This window comes from Cannabis sativa, unplaced genomic scaffold, assembly GCF_029168945.1.
Source record: "Cannabis sativa cultivar Pink pepper isolate KNU-18-1 unplaced genomic scaffold, ASM2916894v1 Contig3, whole genome shotgun sequence".
Classification (NCBI taxonomy): Eukaryota; Viridiplantae; Streptophyta; class Magnoliopsida; order Rosales; family Cannabaceae; genus Cannabis; species Cannabis sativa.
In genome coordinates, this window is record NW_026870039.1 from 6447543 (window position 1) to 6470286 (window position 22744).

General features: G+C 30.0%; 1 protein-coding gene across 1 annotated transcript; it reads left to right on the forward strand.

The window, feature by feature from the left end:
• Positions 1–10713: 10713 nt before the first annotated feature.
• Positions 10714–15545, forward strand: LOC133033294 (jasmonate-induced oxygenase 1-like). Its single transcript, XM_061108006.1, has 3 exons — positions 10714–11442; positions 14447–14777; positions 14938–15545. Exons 1-3 carry the CDS (start codon positions 10994–10996, stop codon positions 15196–15198), a joined length of 1041 nt encoding a protein of 346 aa, XP_060963989.1. The 5' UTR covers positions 10714–10993; the 3' UTR covers positions 15199–15545.
• Positions 15546–22744: the final 7199 nt, after the last annotated feature.

Below are 22744 nucleotides of genomic sequence, written 5' to 3' on the forward strand. Positions count from 1 at the left end.
AATACCATATTTTTGTATAAATTCAATCTCATTACTAAAGGTTTATAGAAAATTAAAATAGGGTAATTAAAACTAGGTATTGTAAAAATAAAGCAACTTCCACCTTATCATCACCTTATATCATTTTGTCAATTCTAGTTTCACATCTCCCAAATAAATCAAATAGTTTTCATTTTTTTGAAAAACAGACTTTTATCACATAACAAATAGAGAAAAACAAAATTTATTGACATGATAAATTAATTACACATCATTATTGCCTAAAATACAATCATTGTTTCTCTTAATCAACCCATCCTCGAATCTTTCCTCATCTTTAGGGACGAGTGTCATCTTCAAACTTTTATTTCTCATACTAGTTGATAACAAAATGTCCAAAGATTTTATTTTCTCAAAAAAAAAAAAAAAAAAAAAGTTAATGAGTTCAACATTATATCTTCTGATTTTATAATTTCCATTCGACTGCCTTCTGCATTATTCAAACCAGCCAACTTCCTATCAAAAAAGGATAAATGTCATTTTATTTCTTCCACAGTAATGCCTACATCAAAAAAGAATAAATTATTGCATTAAAGTAGTTCCCTTTAATAATAAATATTGTATCTGTTAAAAAAATACTAATAGATATTCTCATTACTTTGTAATTTGGGCCAATTCGAAAGGATAATAAAAAAAATAATTTATGTTTTTTTTTTTAAAAAAAATGGTAATGTTAATGGTGGGAGTTACAAAGTTTATGTGCATTTAATAAGAATAATGTGTATTAATATAAAAACTGTTAAATAATAAATAATATTAAATATGTAAATTATGCATAAACAAGGTTAGTCAAACATTTTTAACACGTATTAATTGATAATCGGGTATACTTTGAGAAAAATAAATATTAACCCGAACATATAATATTCTACCATAAAAGTTAAGAGGAAACAATTATCATACTTAACATACTACTTGTTCTTGTAAATGTAAAGTAAGGCATCATGATAATTGATTTCATTGTCTACATCGAAAAGTAGTTTTCTCCACAGAAAGTCTTCATCCTCCGAAGCGTCGAGAAAAGCTGTAGCTAAATCTTGTTGAACTTGTATCGTGAAAGCAACATAGTTAGATATTCCCTTGTACGGCCGAGTTGTATGGTCTACGAAGTTCATTCTTACAGTCGTTCTTTCATGTTGAGTTTGCATGAGTCGACCTTTGATATCTTCACGCAAAGCATGCAATTCTCTAGTCAGGAATTGTGTTTTGTTTTTTAAATGGAAAACTGATTAACAATCCTAACCATGGCTTTGTCATGCATAATATTATGCTCTGCAACTCTAATTTTCTATTGTTGATCACCATCTCTTTCTCTATAAGAAAACGTTATAATGGTTGGATTTGGGTGACCTAATCACACATGTCAATCATATTTATACCATAGATATGTTTAGATTAGGCATGTGTATTTTGGAATGATTCCATTAAGTAAAACGAGATAACCATTAGAAATCAACATAGAAAATTTCGAGTTACCATTCCAAGAAAATACAATTAACTATTTTATACCCATTCCAACATAGTATACATAATATAATTAATGTTATTTTTCTTACCCACTCTATGTAAAATTTCTTGAGTCTTGTATAAGTCTTTAATGATAACAATGACACGTGTAATTAAATTATTATTTTTACTGTCATTTGTAGATTATTTTATTGTATTTATAAATGAAGCTAGTAGTTCCCCATAAAATATCAGTGCCCAGTACCCTATAAAATATAAGTTCCTTATTTACACGTCACTTTAACCAAACTCTTGACTTTAGCTAACATTTATTCTTTTAAATATTTTATTTAATAATTTTGAGTCTAAGTATGTTACTTTATAGTATTTCTACACATATTATACTAAAATAAAAATAATTTAATTAAACAGTATACCATTAAAATAATAAAAATATTATAAAATTAATATAAAAATTATAAATATAAGATATCCCTATTCTTTTAGCTATTCTATAGTAAAAAAGGGACATCAATGGAGTTGAAAATATAGATTTGCTAAAATAAATATGTGACAGTCAGTAGTCCCGTGATCCGTAAGGGGAAATATCGGGTAAGCTGTGCAATCCCACACCGCCTGGGGAAGGTCAAGTGGGATGATTCTGAGACTGTGTAGGTATGGGACTACACAGTTGAAGAGAGCTTAAATGGATTGATAGATACTACCTATGTCAACAAGGTGCATCTTGTTTTTCGGTAGCCCATCTCGAAAGAACTCCACAGTTAAGCGTGCTTGACTTGGGGCAATTTAAGGATGGGTGACCTCCTGGGAAGTTTTCCCAGGAAGCGTGCGAGTGAGGACAAAGCATGCTGGAAACACTCGTGTTGGTCTGTAGGGCCAGTCATCAATCCAAGAAGCAGCCAGAGTGGCGTACTCGTGTATAAGAGCCATTCATTCCGTGGGTGTAAGGACCCAATGAAGGCTTGAAGCGGGGACGTTACAAATGGTATCAGAGCCTTGACCCAGTCAGAAGTGTGGTCGACGAGGACGTCGGACCCCGTAAGGGGGGGTGATTGTGACAGTCAGTAGTCCCGTGATCCGTAAGGGGAAATATCGGGTAAGCTGTGCAATCCCACACCGCCTGGGGAAGGTCAAGTGGGATGATTCTGAGACTGTGTAGGTATGGGACTACACAGTTGAAGAGAGCTTAAATGGATTGATTGGTACTACCTATGTCAACAAGGTGCATCTTGTTTTTCGGTAGCCCATCTCGAAAGAACTCCACAGTTAAGCGTGCTTGACTTGGGGCAATTTAAGGATGGGTGACCTCCTGGGAAGTTTTCCCAGGAAGCGTGCGAGTGAGGACAAAGCATGTTGGAAACACTTGTGTTGGTCTGTAGGGCCAGTCATTAATCCAAGAAGCAGCCAGAGTGGCGTACTCGTGTATAAGAGCCATTCATTCCGTGGGTGTAAGGACCCAATGGAGGCTTGAAGCGGGGACGTTACAAATGGTATCAGAGCCTTGACCCAGCTGGAAGTGTGGTCGACGAGGACGTCGGACCCCGTAAGGGGGGGTGATTGTGACAGTCAGTAGTCCCGTGATCCGTAAGGGGAAATATTGGGTAAGCTGTGCAATCCCACACCGCCTGGGGAAGGTCAAGTGGGATGATTCTGAGACTGTGTAGGTATGGGACTACACAGTTGAAGAAAGCTTAAATGGATTGATTGGTACTACCTATGTCAACAAGGTGCATCTTGTTTTTCGGTAGCCCATCTCGAAAGAACTCCACAGTTAAGCGTGCTTGACTTGGGGCAATTTAAGGATGGGTGACCTCCTGGGAAGTTTTCCCATGAAGCGTGCGAGTGAGGACAAAGCATGCTGGAAACACTCGTGTTGGTCTGTAGGGCCAGTCATCAATCCAGGAAGCAGCCAGAGTGGCGTACTCGTGTATAAGAGCCATTCATTCCGTGGGTGTAAGGACCCAATGGAGGCTTGAAGCGGGGACGTTACAAAAGAGCTAAGGAACACACTCCCTAGTAAACGTTTGAGTTGCTAACAAAAAATATAATGTTTTTTTTAAATCGTATATAAGTACAGAATAATAATATGTTAAGATCAAATTATTTTATCTATAAAAAAAAAAATTAAATATAAAATGGTTAGAACAATAATAAAAATGATGTGGTCCATAAAGAAATAAAATGATCGTATATGAGATTCATTTATTATATTTCAAGTTTTCGTTCCTATTTTTCTAACCAATGTTAAAGTAATGAAGATAAGTTATCGTTATAATTCAATATATTAGTCAAATAAATTATAGATTGAAGGATATTAGAAAAATAAAAAAAAAGAGTTCAAAACATTGACATTTTATTTTATACTATTTTGAAATACGAAATGGAAATAAAAAACAATAATTATAAACAAGCTCAAATAATATTTTTTTGCTTAATGCTTGTAGGACATATTTATTATAGCAAAATAGTATCCTTCAATGATTGTTTTTGCGAAGATTCTCTTTATGTTCTTTCTCCTCGTCAACAAGCTTAATAAGTGTTACAATCCAGTAGTGCTCCTCCTTCTCGATTGCATGGAGAAGCTTTTGAATAGTGACATGTTGTTGCTTTTGAATATCGATCGCTTCTTTCATATTTAGCTTTGGGATGCATCGCGATTCAAAAAGTTGGTTAAGCTTATGCCTTCTAATTCGTATGTCACTTATGCGTTGATTAATTTCTTGCCTCTTTCTGGATAACTTTTCTATTATAGATATTTCTTCATCGATACGAGATGTGCCGTCCCGTACTAAATCAATTACCTTATTCAAGAAGGTATGACTATTACCATCAGCCGTAATTATTTTTATTTGGCCATTTGTGTTTTCCTCTTGTGAGTTGTCTTCCCATTTTCTCTTACCTTTTCAGTCCTGTTTGATTGGATTTCCTTGATCGATTTCCGCTTTTATTGATTTGATGTTGTTCACCATTTCATTCTGTCGATTTTCAGCTTTTTTTTTTTTTTTTTGCTTGATTGGTTTGTAAGATGAGTGTGACAATATAGAATAAACTTTGCATATATAGATGACAAGTAAACTTGATTCATGTATTCTTTAAATACTCAGCTTATGGAAAAAAAAAATAATAATAGCCACGGTTATATATACGAGATAAATAATTATTTTCATTTAAAAAATTACATTAAAAAAAGTGAAAATTTATTGTTAATTATGGATTTACCTTTCTAATACATATTTGAGTAAATTCCAATAAATTTCTTATTTAGAGTCCCAAAATATATTTAACAATAATTGTTAATTATACTCACTACACATTTAATTTTAAATAAAAATTCTTAATAATAATGAAGACATCATTTAATTATCAATACTAATATTTAATTACAGTACACACGTTTTTTTGAAAAATTAAAACAATAAATTATTTCATTAAATAACAATTTTAAAGGCAGCCTAATAAAATTAAAAAAATATCTTTTTTGAGATTATAAATTTATTTTCTTAGTAAAATAAATGTAATTTCAAATATTTTTAGTGAATATTTTAAAACCAACATTAACCCTAACCCTACAATTAATAGCTTTTTAAATAAAATAAAAAATATTTAAAAAAATTCGGATTTAAAAAAAAAAATCAAAAAATTAATGTTGCCTTTTAAACCAAATATTTTATTTACTCATATTAATATCGAAAATTACAATGTTAATTATAACTTTACCTGTCCAATACAGATTTGTGCAAATTTTTTTAAAAAATATTAATTTAGAGTCCCAAAATATATTTAAAAATAATTGTTAAATATTCAACACACATTTAATTTTTTAAAAAATTCTTTTATTACTTAACAATTAATTAATTACATTATTAAATTACCGATCCTAATATTTAGTTACATTGCATGTCACTGATATTTGAACAAATTACGGATTAAAAAAAATATCTTCGAAATCTTAACAAATTAATGTTGACTTTTAAGCTAAATATTTTATTAGATCAATCTCAAAAATTTCATGGACCACCCAATTGAAATTCTCATGCCTAAAGAAATAACATTGATTATTTTAAGAAGATTACATCAAGTGATAAATAAATCAATAAATAAAAAATTTGGTAAAAAGAACAAAACAAATATCAAATTTGAACAATTCAGTTTTCCATTTGCATGGAAGAAAAGTATTCTACAACGTTCTTTATTTGAATTAAACTGTTGAAAGAAATTTGGTCAATATGGTATGTAATAAAATATAATTAAATTTACACTATTAATTAAAGATATGAACTACCTCGAAAGATCTTTTATCAAGTCTACACCTATGTATCATAAACAATGCAACAAACACTCCACAATCAAAGAAATTTAGTTGTCTTGGAACGTTTTGAGCACGATGGATGCAAAAACTAGTGAAGCTAAAAGTTAACGGTCTTTTTTTAATCTAGTTCGCCATTGCCAAATCTAGGTTGCGCAGCAGCAAAATTGTTTACAATACAAAAATTAAGCAATAAAATTATAAATCTCTCATTTTTTTCATACAATGAATTCAATACTTACTATTTCTTTAAACTTATTAGATTGACGAACTTGAGATTTTTCATCAGCAAGTGAGTCCCACACTTCTACCCTTTTTAGAGATATAATAACTCGAGCAAGACAATAGTGGCTTGACGATAAAATCGGAATGTATATCTACAAGAACGTTTAAACTTACAACAAATAAAATATATGCAATAGGAATAGGATTAGGATGTAAAAAGAAAAGACTCAGCAATAAAACCCTACTTCTTTGCAGAAATCAAGATTTCTCATGAATATGTTGTAGTAATCCAATTTTTTTTTTCAAACTTTATGTAATGGTAAGTCACGATACGGTAAAGATTCTTTCTATTTGAAAATTAGAAATATGTTGAGATCAACATTATGTACAATAATTCTTGCGAAGGTATTAGAATAATATAAAATCAAATAAGAACTAACCAATAATCGACATGGAAGATACCAAATAGTGGAGCAACCACCACTCTTTCTCATTTCTTCCTCCGTCAAGAATAGAGAAATCATAGTAATAACCTACTAAAGAACTAATTATTGTTCATTCCATAATATTGACTAAGTTATCACATTTAAAGATATATTTATTTTTATCGATGATTCAACCCAAGCCTCTGGTCCAAGGTATCGAAAGTCTGAACGTTGTAGATAATTATCTCCAAACACTACTATAAGATCACTATATATATAAAAAAAAAAAATCAAAAGAAAAAATTAGATAAGGATTCAATTTTTTGAAGAAAAAAAAAAGAATAAAAATGAAGAATTAATTATAACCTTTGTTTTGAGTCCGAAAATATGTACTCTAACACTTGTCCATCTTTCAATCTTAGCTGATTGGTGACTTTAAAATCTTCAAACAACACAACCTTATGAGCTAATGTGGATGATGAAGTTTTACAATTTAATTATGCATTTGTTGTTTTACAAATTGGTAAGAAGTTTTTAGAGAATACATAAATGAGTCATAACCAAGTGTTAGAATATAAAAAGAAGTATGATGTAGTTAAAAAAAATGAATTTTTTAACTTTTTATTCAAATTATTTTTAAAAAAATCCATTTTTTTTTAAAAAAATATAGTAAAAAAAATATAATAGTATTATATTTTATTCATCAATTCAAAAAAACTATTATTAAATAGCCCACAAAGTATTAATTACATTAATATTTTCGAGATCTGCATTTAATGCACAAAAAAAAATGAATATGGAATGAATGGATAAAAACTGGAAGGGGAATGAAAAAGAATATAAGAATGAATCTTTATTAGTTTAATTTTTAATTTATTAAATAAATTTTAAATAGAGGTCCATATCAGCAGGTCACCAGGTTGCCTTTCTAAAAGTTTGAAAAGTCAAAAAAGTAAACTTAGCCTAGTCAGCAATTATCAACCATTAGATTAAAATCTAAGGGTTAAAAATGAGGGTTCCATCAGTGGGTATATTTTTTGGGTTTCATTAAAAACCAGATCCTTATATTGTTATACGTAAAATATATACGTATATATAAAAATTAACATTAAAATTTTACTCTTTTTTTCTTGGATTGGATCCATCTAATCCAATTCAATACATACTTAACCTAAAATATTGGATGGGTCCAATCCGATCTAAAAAAATACTAGGTTTAAAATATTGAATAAACCTGAATTAAACCAATAAATATATATCAAATACATCCAACGGATCCAATCCAACATCCAATGGATGTTGGATCGATTGGATGACTGAAATTAATTAGATCGGATCGGATGGTAAAATCTAACATCTAATATATAATTGGATCAAATCTGGATAAGCATAGGCGGACCTAGGGATGTTGAGGGAGGGCTAAAGCGCACCCTGAGATTTGAAAATATATTAATATACAATTTTTTTTTTTCATATATACATAGTAGTTAAATAGAAGAATTGGTTAAGACGCTTTAAATTTACATGAGAGACTATGTTTTGAATCCTATTGCCCCTTTTTTCTATGTGTAGTGTATCTACTTTTTATTTATTAGGAAAAACAAATGAAGTATAAGGTTCAAACTTATGACCACTACAATAAAAGGATGTTGCTAAACCATCATTCTAATTAAATTTAATTATTTATTTATTGTTTTAGATTATATTAAAGAGAAATGTAAGAAAATGACCCTATTTTTAACTTTATAGATAATTAATATCTTTTTTTTAAAAAAATAATAAAGCAAATGTCCTTTTTTACTTTTTAATACCTAAAATATCTTTCATTATATGAAAGGTATTATATGTTTTATTCCTTTAATAGAAATTATGGAAAACAATAGATCAAAATTTCTCTACTGAATTTTTATCAACTATTTTTTCATTATATAAAAGGTATTATATGTTTTGTTCTTTTAGATTTTGTTATTGTTGTTGGTGTCTAATATGTTATTTAAGCATATAATTAATTTTTTATTAATATATCGTATGATATACAAACAATATACCTTAAACTAATATACATATATCACAAACTTAAACTAATATACTATTAATGACTTGTTTTCCACAATATACAGTAGCATACAAAAACTTATACCACAATCATAAGCAGATATACCATAGTAAAAAATTAATATACCACCAGCATAGTGAAAAAAAATTATACAAAAAACTGAATTTAATATTCCACAAGTTTTTTTCTCTTGTTCTTTCCTTCATGAAATACCAATGAACATAAAATCAATATACCTCAGTCAAATATAACTATACCTCATACTTAAATTAATATTTAATAGCTTTTTTTCCTTTATATCCTTCACGATATACATATTACATACAAACGATATTCTTTAGACCAATATAAATCTACCATAAACTTAAACTAATATACTATTAAATGATTTTTTTTTTCATGATATACAATAGCTTATAAAAACTATATTATGCAATCATAAGCATAAATATTATAGTAAAAAATTAATATACCACCAGTATAGTGGAAAATATATATATATACCAAAAACTTAATTTAATATTCTACATGTTTTTTTTTTCTTTTCTTCATGATATACTAATGAACATAAAGACAATATTTCCTAGTGAAATATAACTATACCTCAAACTTAAACTAATAGTCCATATTTTTTAATTTCTGTCTTTCGTTCATTATATACTATAACACATTAAAATAATATACTACAATCTTAAACTAATGTACTACCTTTTAGTTATTTCAAAATATATATATATATATATACTACCTTTCAATTTTTTTTAATATATTATTGCACATAAAAACGATATACTACTGTGCAAAATAACTATACCAAACACTTAATTATTCAAGGTTATAATATGTTATTTAAGCATATAATTAGTTTTTCATTAATATATCGTATGATATACAAACAATATACCTTAAACCAATATACATATATCACAAACTTAAACTAATATACTATTAAATGAATTGTTTTCCACAATATACAGTAGCATACAAAAACTAATACCACAATCATAAGCAGATATACCATAGTCAAAAATTAATATACCACCAGCATAGTGAAAAAAAATTATACAAAAAACTTAATTTAATATTCCACAATTTTTTTTTTCTTGTTCATTCATTCATGAAATACCAATGAACATAAAATTAATATACCTCAGTCAAATATAACTATACCTCATACTTAAATTAATATTTAATAGTTTTTTTTCCTTTCTATCCTTCACGTTATACATATCACATACAAACGATATACCTTAGACCAATATAAATATACCATAAACTTAAACTAATATGCTATTAAATGATTTTTTTTCACGATATACAATAGCATATAAAAACTATATTATGCAATCATAAGCATAAATATTATTGTAAAAAATTAATATACCACCAGTATAGTAAAAAATATATATATATATACCAAAAACTTAATTTAATATTCCACATGTTTTTTTTTTCTTTCCTTCATGATATATTAATGAATATAAAGACAATATTTCCTAGTGAAATATAACTATAGCTCAAACTTAAACTAATATTCCATATTTTTTAATTTCTGTTTTTCGTTCATTATATACTATAGCACATTAAAATAATATACTACCATCTTAAACTAATATACTACCTTTCAATTATTTCAAAATATATATATACACTACCTTTCAGTTTTTTTTAATATATTATTGCACATAAAAACGATATACTACTGTGCAAAATAACTATACCAAATACTTAATTATTCAAGGTTATAATTATAATTTCATTATCAAACTTTTAACAGAATGGACGTTTTGTTAATTTTTTTTAAAAAGGGACATTTATTAATTTTATTGTTAGATTTATGACCATTTTGCATCTTGGCCCTATATTAAATATATAATTAATCCCACCCTAAAATTTAATTTTGGGTCTGCCACGAATAGGTCTAAAAATATTGGATGTGATCCAATGAACACCGCTAATTGATATCATGAAATTATTAAAAAATATTAATATAAAAAAAATTAATTAAATATATATTTTTTTTATTTAAGCATTTATATATTACAATTATATTTTACTTAGTATTAGAACTCAGGACCTTTAAGACACAACCCACTTATGGCCACTTGAGCTAGCGTCAAAAATGATTTTAATAGAACTCATGAATTAATTAAATATTGGTATTAAATATAAGAGTAATTTATATCATAACATACATTCATAAAATTAATAACAACTATATGCGATAATTTTTTACACTAATATTATTAAATATTTCAAACTTAAATAATCATAATTAAACTATTTTATATTAAATGAATTATTACAACAACCGATCACCTAACCTAGTTTGAAAATATTAACATACAATTAATCATACACGTGCGAAGGGTAATTAACTAGTTTATAAATAGCTAGATTGAACTGTGTCATCATTCATCAATAATTGCGAAGACTTAAATTCAGCTCACAATTACTAATTTCGTAGACGCAGCCATGGGAGAGGTTGATCCGGCTTTCATCCAAGATCCCGAGCACAGGCCTAGGCTGGTGGTAATCGAAGGGGAGGGCATACCACTCATTGACCTTTCACCAGCAATAAGCACCTCCGAGAGACTCGCGAGAGAGATCGGTGGCGCGTGTAGCGAGTGGGGATTCTTTCAGGTGATCAATCACGGGGTACCACTGGAGTGTCGACAGAAACTGGAGTCGGCAGCGAGGAAGTTTTTTGGTCAGGATGTGGAGGAGAAGAGGAAGGTGAGGAGGAACGAGACGAGTGTTTTGGGTTACTTTGATGCAGAAAACACCAAGAACGTCAGGGACTGGAAGGAGGTGTTTGACGTGGCAGTACAGGAGCCCACGGTGGTCCCTGTTTCCACTGATCCCGCGGACGACCGAGTCGTTGAGTGGTTCAATCGCTGGCCTCTCTACCCATCGGAGTTAAGGTACGTAATTGTGTGGATACACATAACTCTATCTCTAAATCAGGAATTAACATCATTTGTCTCGTTAAAAATGATTCTTCATAATCTATAAAACCAATCTAAGTGTGTTAACTCAATTAATTAGTTTTTCAGAGTTCAGACTCCATTAATAGTTGGTTTAGTGAGTTATAGTGTATTTTTATTAACTTAATATAAATGTTTGGGTTATCTAATTATAATTAAAAAAAAAAATCTAACTAGCCCAATAATTTTGTCTGTTTAATCCAATTAACTCATTTAAACCAAAATAAATATAAATTAAATAAATATTAAAATATTAAATAACATTTTTTTTTTTAAAAAAAATATACTTGTAAATTCTAAATTTCAACTTTAATATTTAAATACAATTAAATTGTCAACTATAAATTTTAAAGGCTAATTAGGATTTTTGTCTCCTGAACTTTGACATGTACCAAATCATACCCCATGAACTTTTAAGGTCGTTAAAAATGCCCCTGAACTATTGAGATTGTTGGATTTAAGAATTTTTTTTCCAATTTTATTAAAAAAGTTAACATGGATGAAGTTCATGGGTCATGATTTAGTACATGTCAAAGTTCGAGGGACATATACAAAGTCTCACTGGTCGGATAGCCGCCCTAAGCAGATTTATGTCCAAATCTATCGACAAGTGTGTCCTTTTTTTCAATATCCTCCAAAAAAATAAAAAATTTGAGTGGACTGGCCAAGAAACGCGAAGAAGCTTTTCAAGAACTATAAAAGCAACTCAGCACAACCTCCTATCTTATCAAGGGTCTAAACTCTATAAATAATATGTGTCATTTATTGTTCTTATTTTATTATTATTTACTCTATAATTATTATCGCTTTAAAGATTCAGTGTCGTTGACTAAAAGTGAGGTCAACAATAGAAATTATAACACATCTTTTTAATATAATGATATACGTTATAGTTATCCTACACTTCCCACCAATATTTATTTAAAAAAAAATTAAAATAATTTACAGTGTTGAAAATATTGTTTAAAATAGTTAATTGCATATTCATAAAAATAATTTCAATATTAACGCGTGTGCAACTGATTATTTGAAGTTTGTTTTTAACATCACATATATATAATTACGACACATACCATCATATATATATATATAAAGACTAATTAGGATTTTTTTTTCTTCTCGAACTTTGACATGTACTAAATCATTCACCCTGAACTTTTAAGGCCATTAAAAATTTTCACGAACTATTGACATTTTTAAATTTAAGGACTTTTTTTTATTTCGTTCAATTTTACTAACGCGGTGATTTTTCATTTACTAAATAATACTCCCGAACTTTGATATTTATCAGATCGTGCCCCCAAAATATTGATATTTATTAAATTGTACCCTTGAATTTTCACATATACTGAATCGTGTCCCCTAAACTTTCATTCACATCAGGTTTCTCTTAGTAAAATTGGACAACTGTCCTTGAATTCAACAATCTCAATAGATCGAGAAATTTGTAATGACCTGAAAAGTTTATGATGCATGACTTGGCACATATTAAAGTTCGGCAAAGAAATTCCAAATTAACCTAAAAAAATAAAATTATAATTTCTCTACATACTGAAATTTAAAACGTTCCTACCCATATACACAAAAGTGATATTCCTATTACAATATTGTCCTATATACATAAACATCTCATCTATAACCTCAATAAAATGAGAATAATTTTGGACTTTCCACTAAGTAAATTACACAATTAACTTTTATTAGATATTAAATTACAAGAAAAAAAATTCATTATTTTGATAACCACAAAATAAATAAATAAATAATTTTGCTAATAACAACCAAATGTACACAATTATTTAAGTGAATCTTAATCTTTCCCTCCTATTAACATTTTTTATTAATCCGTTCAATTTTTTTTTTTTTATAATCTTCTATAATAATTTTTCTTTGTAACTTAAATTATATTTTTAAAATACTTCTTTTTTAAAATTAAAAATTTACTTCAATCCTATAAATAATTTATTTATTATTTTAATTTAATAAAAAAGACAATAAAAAAAAACGGGTAAATACTATTTTTGACCTCGTGTTTTACAAAAATTAGTTATTGGACCCTCTATTTTGTTAAATGAAAAAATGGACTCTATATTTTTCAAAATAGTAAAAATAGGTCCCTAAGCTCAATTTTTAACAATTTTATTTTTTTATATAACTAACTTTAAGACAATTTCTAACATGAATAGATACAGAATATGTAACCAGTTTTGTCATAACTTCTATAGATCAAATTATTATTAAGATTTGTTTTGATAAAAAATCAATTCAAGGTCTTATTTGTACAATTTTAAAAAATACAGGGTCTATTTTATCATTTAACAAAATAGAAAATAATTAATAATTTTTACAAAACATATGGTCCAAAATAGTATTTACTCTAAAAAAACACACATTTACTTATACAAGTATCTTTTATTTATTATATATAAAAAAAAAAAACAAACTTATAAATTTTTAAAATTATTAAAATTTATAAATCTACATTTAATTTGATACACGTTCTCTCACTAGTATATATAAATAGGGCAATCATTTTTGTCCTTATTAGAAGGGACCTTTTGTTTTTTTTATATAGAGAAATTTTAATTCAATTTTGTAGTTATATCATTCATTTTACTAATTTTAGAAAAATTTAAAATAATTTATGATGTGAAAAGAATAGAACAAAATCGTTAGTTACACTCGTATAAAAAAATTTGAAAACTAACTAATTGGTCAAACATTATTTTTAATACTATAAAATTTGACATGTTTTCAAAAAGCGGTGGGATGGAATGTATGCTATAATTGTAAGATATACATCGTCATCAAAATAAATGAATTATTATTTCTCCACATCTTCAAAGTAAAAAGTTCCTACCAATAGAGACGAAAGTTGGTGTCCTTACTGTAATCGATATAAAAGATAAACATTTGAGCTTATCTTTTATCATATGATTAGAGAAGCATGTGAGGAATATAGTAGAGAAGTGGAAAAACTAGCTCACAAGATGCTGGAACTTATTGCTCTGAGTCTAGGCTTGGCAGCAAATAGTCTGAATGTGTACTTCAAAGACCATCAAACTACATTCATGAGACTCAATCACTACCCTCCTTGTCCCTCTCCTACCTTGGCACTTGGTGTGGGTCGCCATAAGGATGGTGGGGCCTTAACTGTTCTAGCTCAAGATGAGGTTGGAGGATTGGAAGTTAGGAAGAAATCAGATGGAGAATGGATTCGGGTCAAACCCACCCCCGGTGCTTTTATCATCAATGTTGGGGACATTGTACAGGTACCATGCAAAAGAACATCTATATATCCTAACTTATAACAAACTAGGAATGCCTATTATTAACATTTTTCTTTTATTTTTGAATTCTGATACATTATACCTTAACTAAAATCATAATATTAATTTGCAAATCATGTAACATTTGGATTTCTTGGTTCAGGTTTGGAGTAATGACAAATACGAGAGCGTGGAACACAGGGTGATGGTAAACTCAGAGAAGGAAAGATTTTCAATTGCATTTTTTTTAAACCCTGCACACTACACTGTTGTCAAGCCCTTGGATGAGCTGATTGATGAGAACAATGCCCCTAAATTTAAGTCGTACAATTGGGGCAAGTTTATGACGCATAGAAAAGACAGTGCTTTCACCAAACAAAATGTTGAAAATATCCAAACTCATCATTTCCGCATGCAGGAGTAAAATATACCTATATACTACAATTTATATTTATGTACTGTGTATATTTAAGTGTAATATATACAGAGGTGTTGTATATATATTGAAAATAAATTGTCTTCTGAACACAGTTCAACATGTATATGGGTGGGACAAGTTTAATGATCAGTTCTTACAAAGGTGTTGTCGAACCACTACTAGTGAGTCAGTTAGGTTCAAAATGTTGTAAAAGAAATTAAATTAATGAGTGTTGATATAAAGTGTAATGGTAATGGTAATAAGAATAGTGATGGAATGTAATGGTAATATTATTAATGTGTTTGGTTTATTTTGTAATGAATATCTTTATATATAAAGTGTGTTTATTTAACGGTTTTTGTTGCTTAATTTAACAGAATATTTTAAGAATATAAGAATACTAAGTAATATAGCCGCTCTTCGCGCGGCAAATTTAATTTTTTTAATACTATAATAAAAAACACTATTTATTAATATACTAAATATTTACTTAAAAAATAATTCTACTATATAATTAAAGTAAAATTATATTATCTAACTCTCATTAATAATTTTATTTATCAAAAGATAAAACTCTATATAAAAAAAATTTAAGTCTATGTACAATTTTATTAATTATTATTATTTGGAGTTGTTTATTCAGAAGTATAAAATTTATTATACATAGTATTTTAAATTGATTTGTTAAAAAAAACTATTGTTATAAAAATAAATAAATAGGGTGATGTAGAAAAATATTAGGGTATCGTATCTCATTATATCTTATCCTTTGTCATCACCATATCTTACTCAAATTTTAAACTTTGATATAACATATATGTGTTATATCAACTTTTAAATTTTGATATTTTCTTATATAATATTTTTAATAATATTATGATTAATTATTTTAATAAATTTTTCATATTTTCTTACTAAAAATAATATATATTGTAAATTTTAATTTTTTAAAGATTTTCTAAAAAATACTTAGTTTCGAAAATATATATAATTTGAATAAATTAATGTAAATTTTATAAGTAGTTAAAATATATTTTCTAAAATAATATATGTTTGTATAAAATCCATTAATTATAATGAGAAAATAAATAAAATCATGTTTCTAAGCAAATTTAATTTCATATGGTACGTTATAGATATTTTTTAATCAAATTATGTTTTTTTAATTATTTTTCATTACATAAATTATTTTTTAATATGTATAAATATGGATCGGTTCAGCTCAATTGGATTAGATTGTATGTTGCCCACCCCAAGCTGACCCCATCCTTGAGAGCATACAACACAAACAGAGTGGATAGATACTTTAAGGCCTTTGGGTGTGAATTGGGTCAGACTGATATGGTAATAGTTGGCCATCTCTTTGAAGTACGGATGCAAAGGTAGCATTACACCCTGTTTGGCGTGAGGGCCCAACCAAGCACAATAACCCTTTCCAGGGTCGGTAGCCAGCAGACTGGGAGAGGGAAGGAAGCATTCAACATTCCCCAAGAGACCATCTTCCAAAAGATTAGTCAATCTCTTCATGGTCAGGACGGATGGTGGGGAGATGCATCGAGCTTCCCTTGGACCTCTCTTATTTATGGGATGAGCCTCGATGTACTCCTCCTCAATGTAGTCCCAGCCAGCCTCCAAGACGTCACCTGTCTCAGAAACAGGTTCTCCTTTTTCATTGAAGCCACCAAAAGGCACGAGCTACCCCCTCTTCCTCATCGCCTTTGGCCTTAGAAGGAGTTGTGGGACTGACCTCACCTTGGTCTTCCACCTCCTGGACTTCAACATCTCCAATAGTCTCCTCCTCCTCAACCGCAAGGGGGCCTGTTTTTCCCGGGCCAGAGTAGCTAAATGGGCGATATGAGGGTTGACAGATAAAGGTTTTTTTGACAGTCTGCTTGGTTTGTGCCATCATTTTACGTTTGGACGAAGTTTTATTAGAAGTGTGCCTTACAATAGTCACAGTAAATTTGGCAATAGAATTTACTTTAGTAGCTGGAATTGGGCAGCCCATGGGCAAAGTGTCAACTACGCTCGGATGGACCTTATACGTCCAGCTAGCAGAAAGATAGCATCTCCAACCTTTTTTAAGTTCCCCGATGAAATGGTCGTATCCTTTGCCATGAATTTGGTTCGGATAGAAATAGTGTTGGACCTCAGGTTTCGAGGAAGGTGTATGCTCGCTACTTACTTCCCAATCTTTGAAACTAGAATTTGAAAGATCGTCACTAGTCGAAGATGGACTAGCATGGAGGCTGGGATGATCTTGTTGGGTTTTGTGCCCTAAATAAAACCAATTTTAATATAATCAGATTTACTAATTAATAAAAATCAAAAACTGCATTCTATGTTGCATGGTTCACATGATTTATTTCATGATTATATTTAATGTATAAATTCTATTAGGTCCAGAACATATGTATTTGTTCATGATTATAGTGTTGTCAACACAGTGGAATATAATCATGATTAGATGTTCAAAAAGTTTAATTACCTGATTTGTCAGTTCACTGGATTTAGACTGGCATGATAATCAGCGATAAGTATACTTACACCTTGGATAAATGTTATATCCTTTCCAGGGCATTGGTAAAGTTTACCAGTATCGGATGTATATAGTATACATTAGAAGGGACCGATATTGATCTTAGATAAGATATCCTAAACTTACCGTTATATCTTTCTAAGTCAATATCAATGGTTGATCTTAGGTCTATGGTTCTTAATCCTGACATGGTTAGGTTCGATCTCAAGAGTGTTATTTGTGTTCTTTGATTTGTTAGTTAAGCCTACCTTTTGGTTTGGGTGATACGTACATTTTGGGAACATGATAGTACAATTGAGTGGGAGCGCTAATCATAGATATGGAATCTATAGCTTCTATCTGGACATAGAAGTTAAACGATGATTTCCTTCGAGCTTGGCTGAATAGAGATAAATGATTGAGATCTCATTTCAGTAATTATATTAGTTTACTGAAATATCATTTATAAGTAGCTAAGTGTTTTAAGGATAAAATACATTGAAGGGTAGAACGGTAACTTTGTCCCTATTCAGTGTAGATCATCTATAGAGGATCCTTGACTATTAGGATTGTAACAATGGATAATCATAATGTATCTATATCGTGGTACATATAGAGCGTTCTATATAACTGAGAGTGTATTCAATTCCAAGTTCTATAGTGGTTCAATGAGGAATTAATAAGTTGAGAATTTACTTGGTGAATTCTAGATCTACTTATTGAAAGCTCGGTTATATAGGCCCATGGTCCCCTCACTAATTGAGATAATACTGCTTGCAGGCTCAGTTAATTGATTTTAATTAATCAATTATAATTCTAAAATTAGACTATGTCTTATTTATGAATTTTCACTAAGCAAGGGCTTAATTGTGAAGAAAAGAGGTTTTGGGGTCAATTTGTTAATTAAGAGACTTTGTATGGTCTAATTAGTAAATTACATAAATGACAATTTTATTTAGTAATTAATTATAATTATTAAATAAATAGTTTTGGCATTTATAAGGATTCAATTGGAAAATATGGTATGATTGAAAAGAAGAATAAGTTGTTGAAATAAAGTGGAAAAATTGTAACTAGAGATTGGCCCTTTAAAGTGTACGGCCAACAAGTATTTTTTGCCCAATATTTTATTCTTTTTAATCCATATAATTCAACCCTAAGCCCTAGTTGAAACACTATAAAAGGAACATGATACTCTCACTCATCCAACTTTGTCAACTTGACTATTCAACCAAACCTAGATGAGAGAGTTCCTTCCTTAGTGATTTCACCTCCTTCATTGTTCTTCCATATTTGAACCTTGAGTGAATGAGTGACATGCCCACACATAGCAAGTCAAGTACTCAATCATAGTGAGTAAGACGGTGGTAACCAAACCCGAAGGAGAGAAAGAGATCCAGGTTTAGATCTTGATAATGCTCTGCTACAGAAAGGAATTAAGGGCTAGAGATCTTGAAGAAGGAGTTATTATATTCCGCTGCAATCAATGTAAGGTTTTCTCAAACCCTTATGTGTTTATTTCATTGTTTTAGAGAATTCATATTTAGGATGTTAATCAACATACTTGTTAGTAAATCTAGATCCTTGTAAAATATTCCCAACAGATCTTTGTACAGGAGTTGAAGCAAATCTTGGTTGATATGATGCTTGCCTCCCCAAAAATTACCATGGTTCATCTACAAAAGGTGGGAGACAAGAGAATAAGAGTTGGTCGGGATAACGAATGAAAACAGATTGTATATGTCGACCAGGCCTGATTAAGAATCAAAAGAAAAAATTTCACCCAGAAATGAAATTTCCAATCCCGGAAGTTCAAATTTTCAATTGGAACCTCATATTTGTCAAAATCTTATGGACGGGTGGGGAGGAACAATTTAAGGTTAAAATCGAAGCGCAGTCAGATAATTAGGTGTTATGGTTAAACATCAATTAAATTTCGTAACCCTAAACCTAGTTATTCTACAATTAACCTAGAACAGTTCAAGAACAGGCAAAATCCACAGTAGAGAATTCTGAAATAATGCATGAATTTCATGGCAAGCATATAAAGAAAGGAATGAAGAACTTACTCACTGATTCAAAGCTTTCTTTCTTTGTTCTGATGGTATCGTTATGAGTTTTTCTATGAATTCTTCAAAGAATCTGAGAGAAAATTTGCTTGGAAATTTTTGCTTTAGTTCTTTAAGAGTCGAAATGGCTAAAAAGATCACCAAAGGATTTGAGTTCTATTTATAAGCAATTTGAAAAGAAAAATAATTATTTTAAAATTTGAATATTTGGGTTTCCTCCCAAAAGTAGACGTTAAGTACTCATTACTAGAAGTATAATTGTCAAAGTGTGCTCAGACATCGAACCGTGATTCGAGGTATAGCTTTCAATAGGCACTAAATGGTCAGATATCGAAGAGACCCCCAGTTAGAGTCCTATCAGATCAGCATCCATCATCAAAGACACGAGTCACCCATCCGAACAAGACTCCAAGCTGAGTGAAGTCCACGTGCGACCAGGAAGGTCCGACGCAGACTTGGGGGCAAATATTATCCTATTTTTTACACCTTGACGTGGTAATGAGAATGGATGACACATGTCCCACATTTTTACTACCGGGGTAGAGGGAAGTATTCCTAGTAGCCCATTAACAGTTAATCTTAATGTCTGTTGTGACAAAAATGTCCGAACAAGTTAATCAAGGGGTAGTTCGACCAAGAGATAGACATATTTGTACCAAGCAAGGCATATAAGTTGGCAATTCCAGAGATTAGTCTTGTCGTTTCCAAGACACGAAGACAATCCCTATAATCGTTGGATTGAGTCAGAGAATAAAGGCAATATGCCTTAGTTTCTTTTTCTTTACATTGTAATTATAGAATAAATATAATTTCTTATTTTATTTATTAAAGATTAAGGGAAATCATTCTTCATGTAATAAGCTCCTATAAATAGTGGCATAATCTCACTATTGAGAGGGACGAAAGAATTAATCCAGATAAACACTCGAGAGAGAATAGTGATCTAAGAAAAAAAAATAACTTAGAGATCTATTGTAAGAGCTTTAGAGAGGAGACCACTTTATTCCTTCTCTCAATTTAATACAAATACAAGGGGAGTAGGCTATTACCATTCTACGAGGCTGAACCTCTTTAAAATATGGTGTTCTTTTTACTTTACTATTTTTGCTTTTTATTATTTATCTTATTTAGTCACTTTATTTTGACTCACTATCGTTGGCTAGAAACGAGGTCAACAATGTGTATATGATGTATCTTGTGTATATAGATATTAATATATTTGTATGTTATATATATATTAGATATGTAGCATATATATTTATTTGTGAAACTAATGTTTAGTTTGTGTATGTTATATATCATATCATAGTAATATACATATAACATTAAAAATTACGGTATAAGTCCCCAAAAATTTAATTTGATGCAGATAAGTTTCTAACTTCAAAAAATAGTGGTTATAGTACGCCAAATCCTCCATTTCTACTTTTTCTTCTAGTTTCTTTTCTGTCAATAACTTCTCATCTCCAGGAACCTTGGAGACTTTTTGGTGCACTAGGATTCCTTTCGGACTTTCTCTCCATATCATAAAGTCCATAGTTCCATCGAACTTCTCCAATTTGAATCTCTCCATTGATGACATTCAAAGTTTCTTCAAGAATTGTAGCAGAAAAAATTAAATTTTGTGTTCTTGATCGATTACCAAGCTTTGATTTGTAGGAAAATTACGACTAATAGTGCATAATTAAATCAATGAAACTTTAACATTCAAACAATTAGCAAAAACATGATTAACAAATCAAGAGCAATAATTAGATGAAAAATAGGGGCAAACAGAGTATTGAAAATTAGAAAACAATAAATGCAAAAAAATAAAGAAATCAACACCAAGATATATACTGGTTCAAGTTTGATAGATCTATGTAATCTATGGCTCTACTCTAGTTCTAGAACACCACTAAATCTTCTGTATTGATTGAGCAAGAACAAATACATTACAATCGAGATAGGTTCTCTGTTGAGTTCTCTCAAAGTGTTTCAACTCTCACACTCTTACTCAAGAATCTTCTTCATCTATAGAAGATTCTTCATACAAAATCCAAACACAATCTCTCTCTTTTCTCAGCACCTCTCAATCTACCTCTCAGTCTCTTTCTCTCTCTGACTCTCAATCTTAATCTGAATTGTCTGTTCTTTGTTCTTCTCAAATGCTTAAGTGGGTGGTATTTATAGGCTTAGAATTAAGATCCTAAAGTCGGTGGTTGCAAGAATCAAAGTTGTTAAGTTAGTTAGACAATAACTAACTTAACCAACTCTTCTATGAGTGAGATCTCCACGTCAGCATCAGTCTTAGTGCAACTGGATACATATATAAGCTTCCGAGATCACGGACCAAAGGCACTTCCTGAAGAAGCTTCTAGATAGGATAGAACCAGCTAGAGCCGGCTATATGGAACTGCCTTCCAGGGAGATCAATCTTCCAAGATTAATAATTAGCTGTCCGAAACTCCTTTTTGGAGGAGGGCTAGGTATCATGAAGACTGAACCCGGAGTGGACATGATAGTCATCTGGGAACTCCCTTTCGGACTCAACTATCATTCCACAAGACTCCTTCCGGGATGGACAAGTTAGTTGTCCGGGAACAACATCCGAGAGACACCTAACTTTCTAGGAACAATTTTCTAGGAATGATTTTAGAAACCTTTTCTTTTGGAGGAACTATACAGCAAAAAAAAAAAAAAATGTAAGGCAACCATATAATTATTATTTTCTCTTCATTTTTGGTTATAGATTAAGATTTTTTTTTTTTTAACTTGACAAAAAAAAAATCAACATAGTAATAACTAGTGATACTGGTTAGGATTTTTGATACGACACGAAACTGACACGAATTCGGAAACACGAGTATGACTAGGCACAAAAAAATATGGGTTTGGGCACGACACAGGATGATGCTACAAATTGGTACGACACGTAAGCACGAATAAACCAGCCTATAAGCACGACACACGACAAACCCGAAAA

Coding starts and splice junctions, on each gene's coding strand:
- LOC133033294 (XM_061108006.1), top strand. CDS start 10,994: ATGGGAGAGGTTGATCCGGCTTTCATCCAAGATCCCGAGCACAGGCCT. Junction 11,443..14,446: donor CTCTACCCATCGGAGTTAAG/GTACGTAATTGT, acceptor TCATATGATTAG/AGAAGCATGTGAGGAATATA. Junction 14,778..14,937: donor ATGTTGGGGACATTGTACAG/GTACCATGCAAA, acceptor TTCTTGGTTCAG/GTTTGGAGTAATGACAAATA.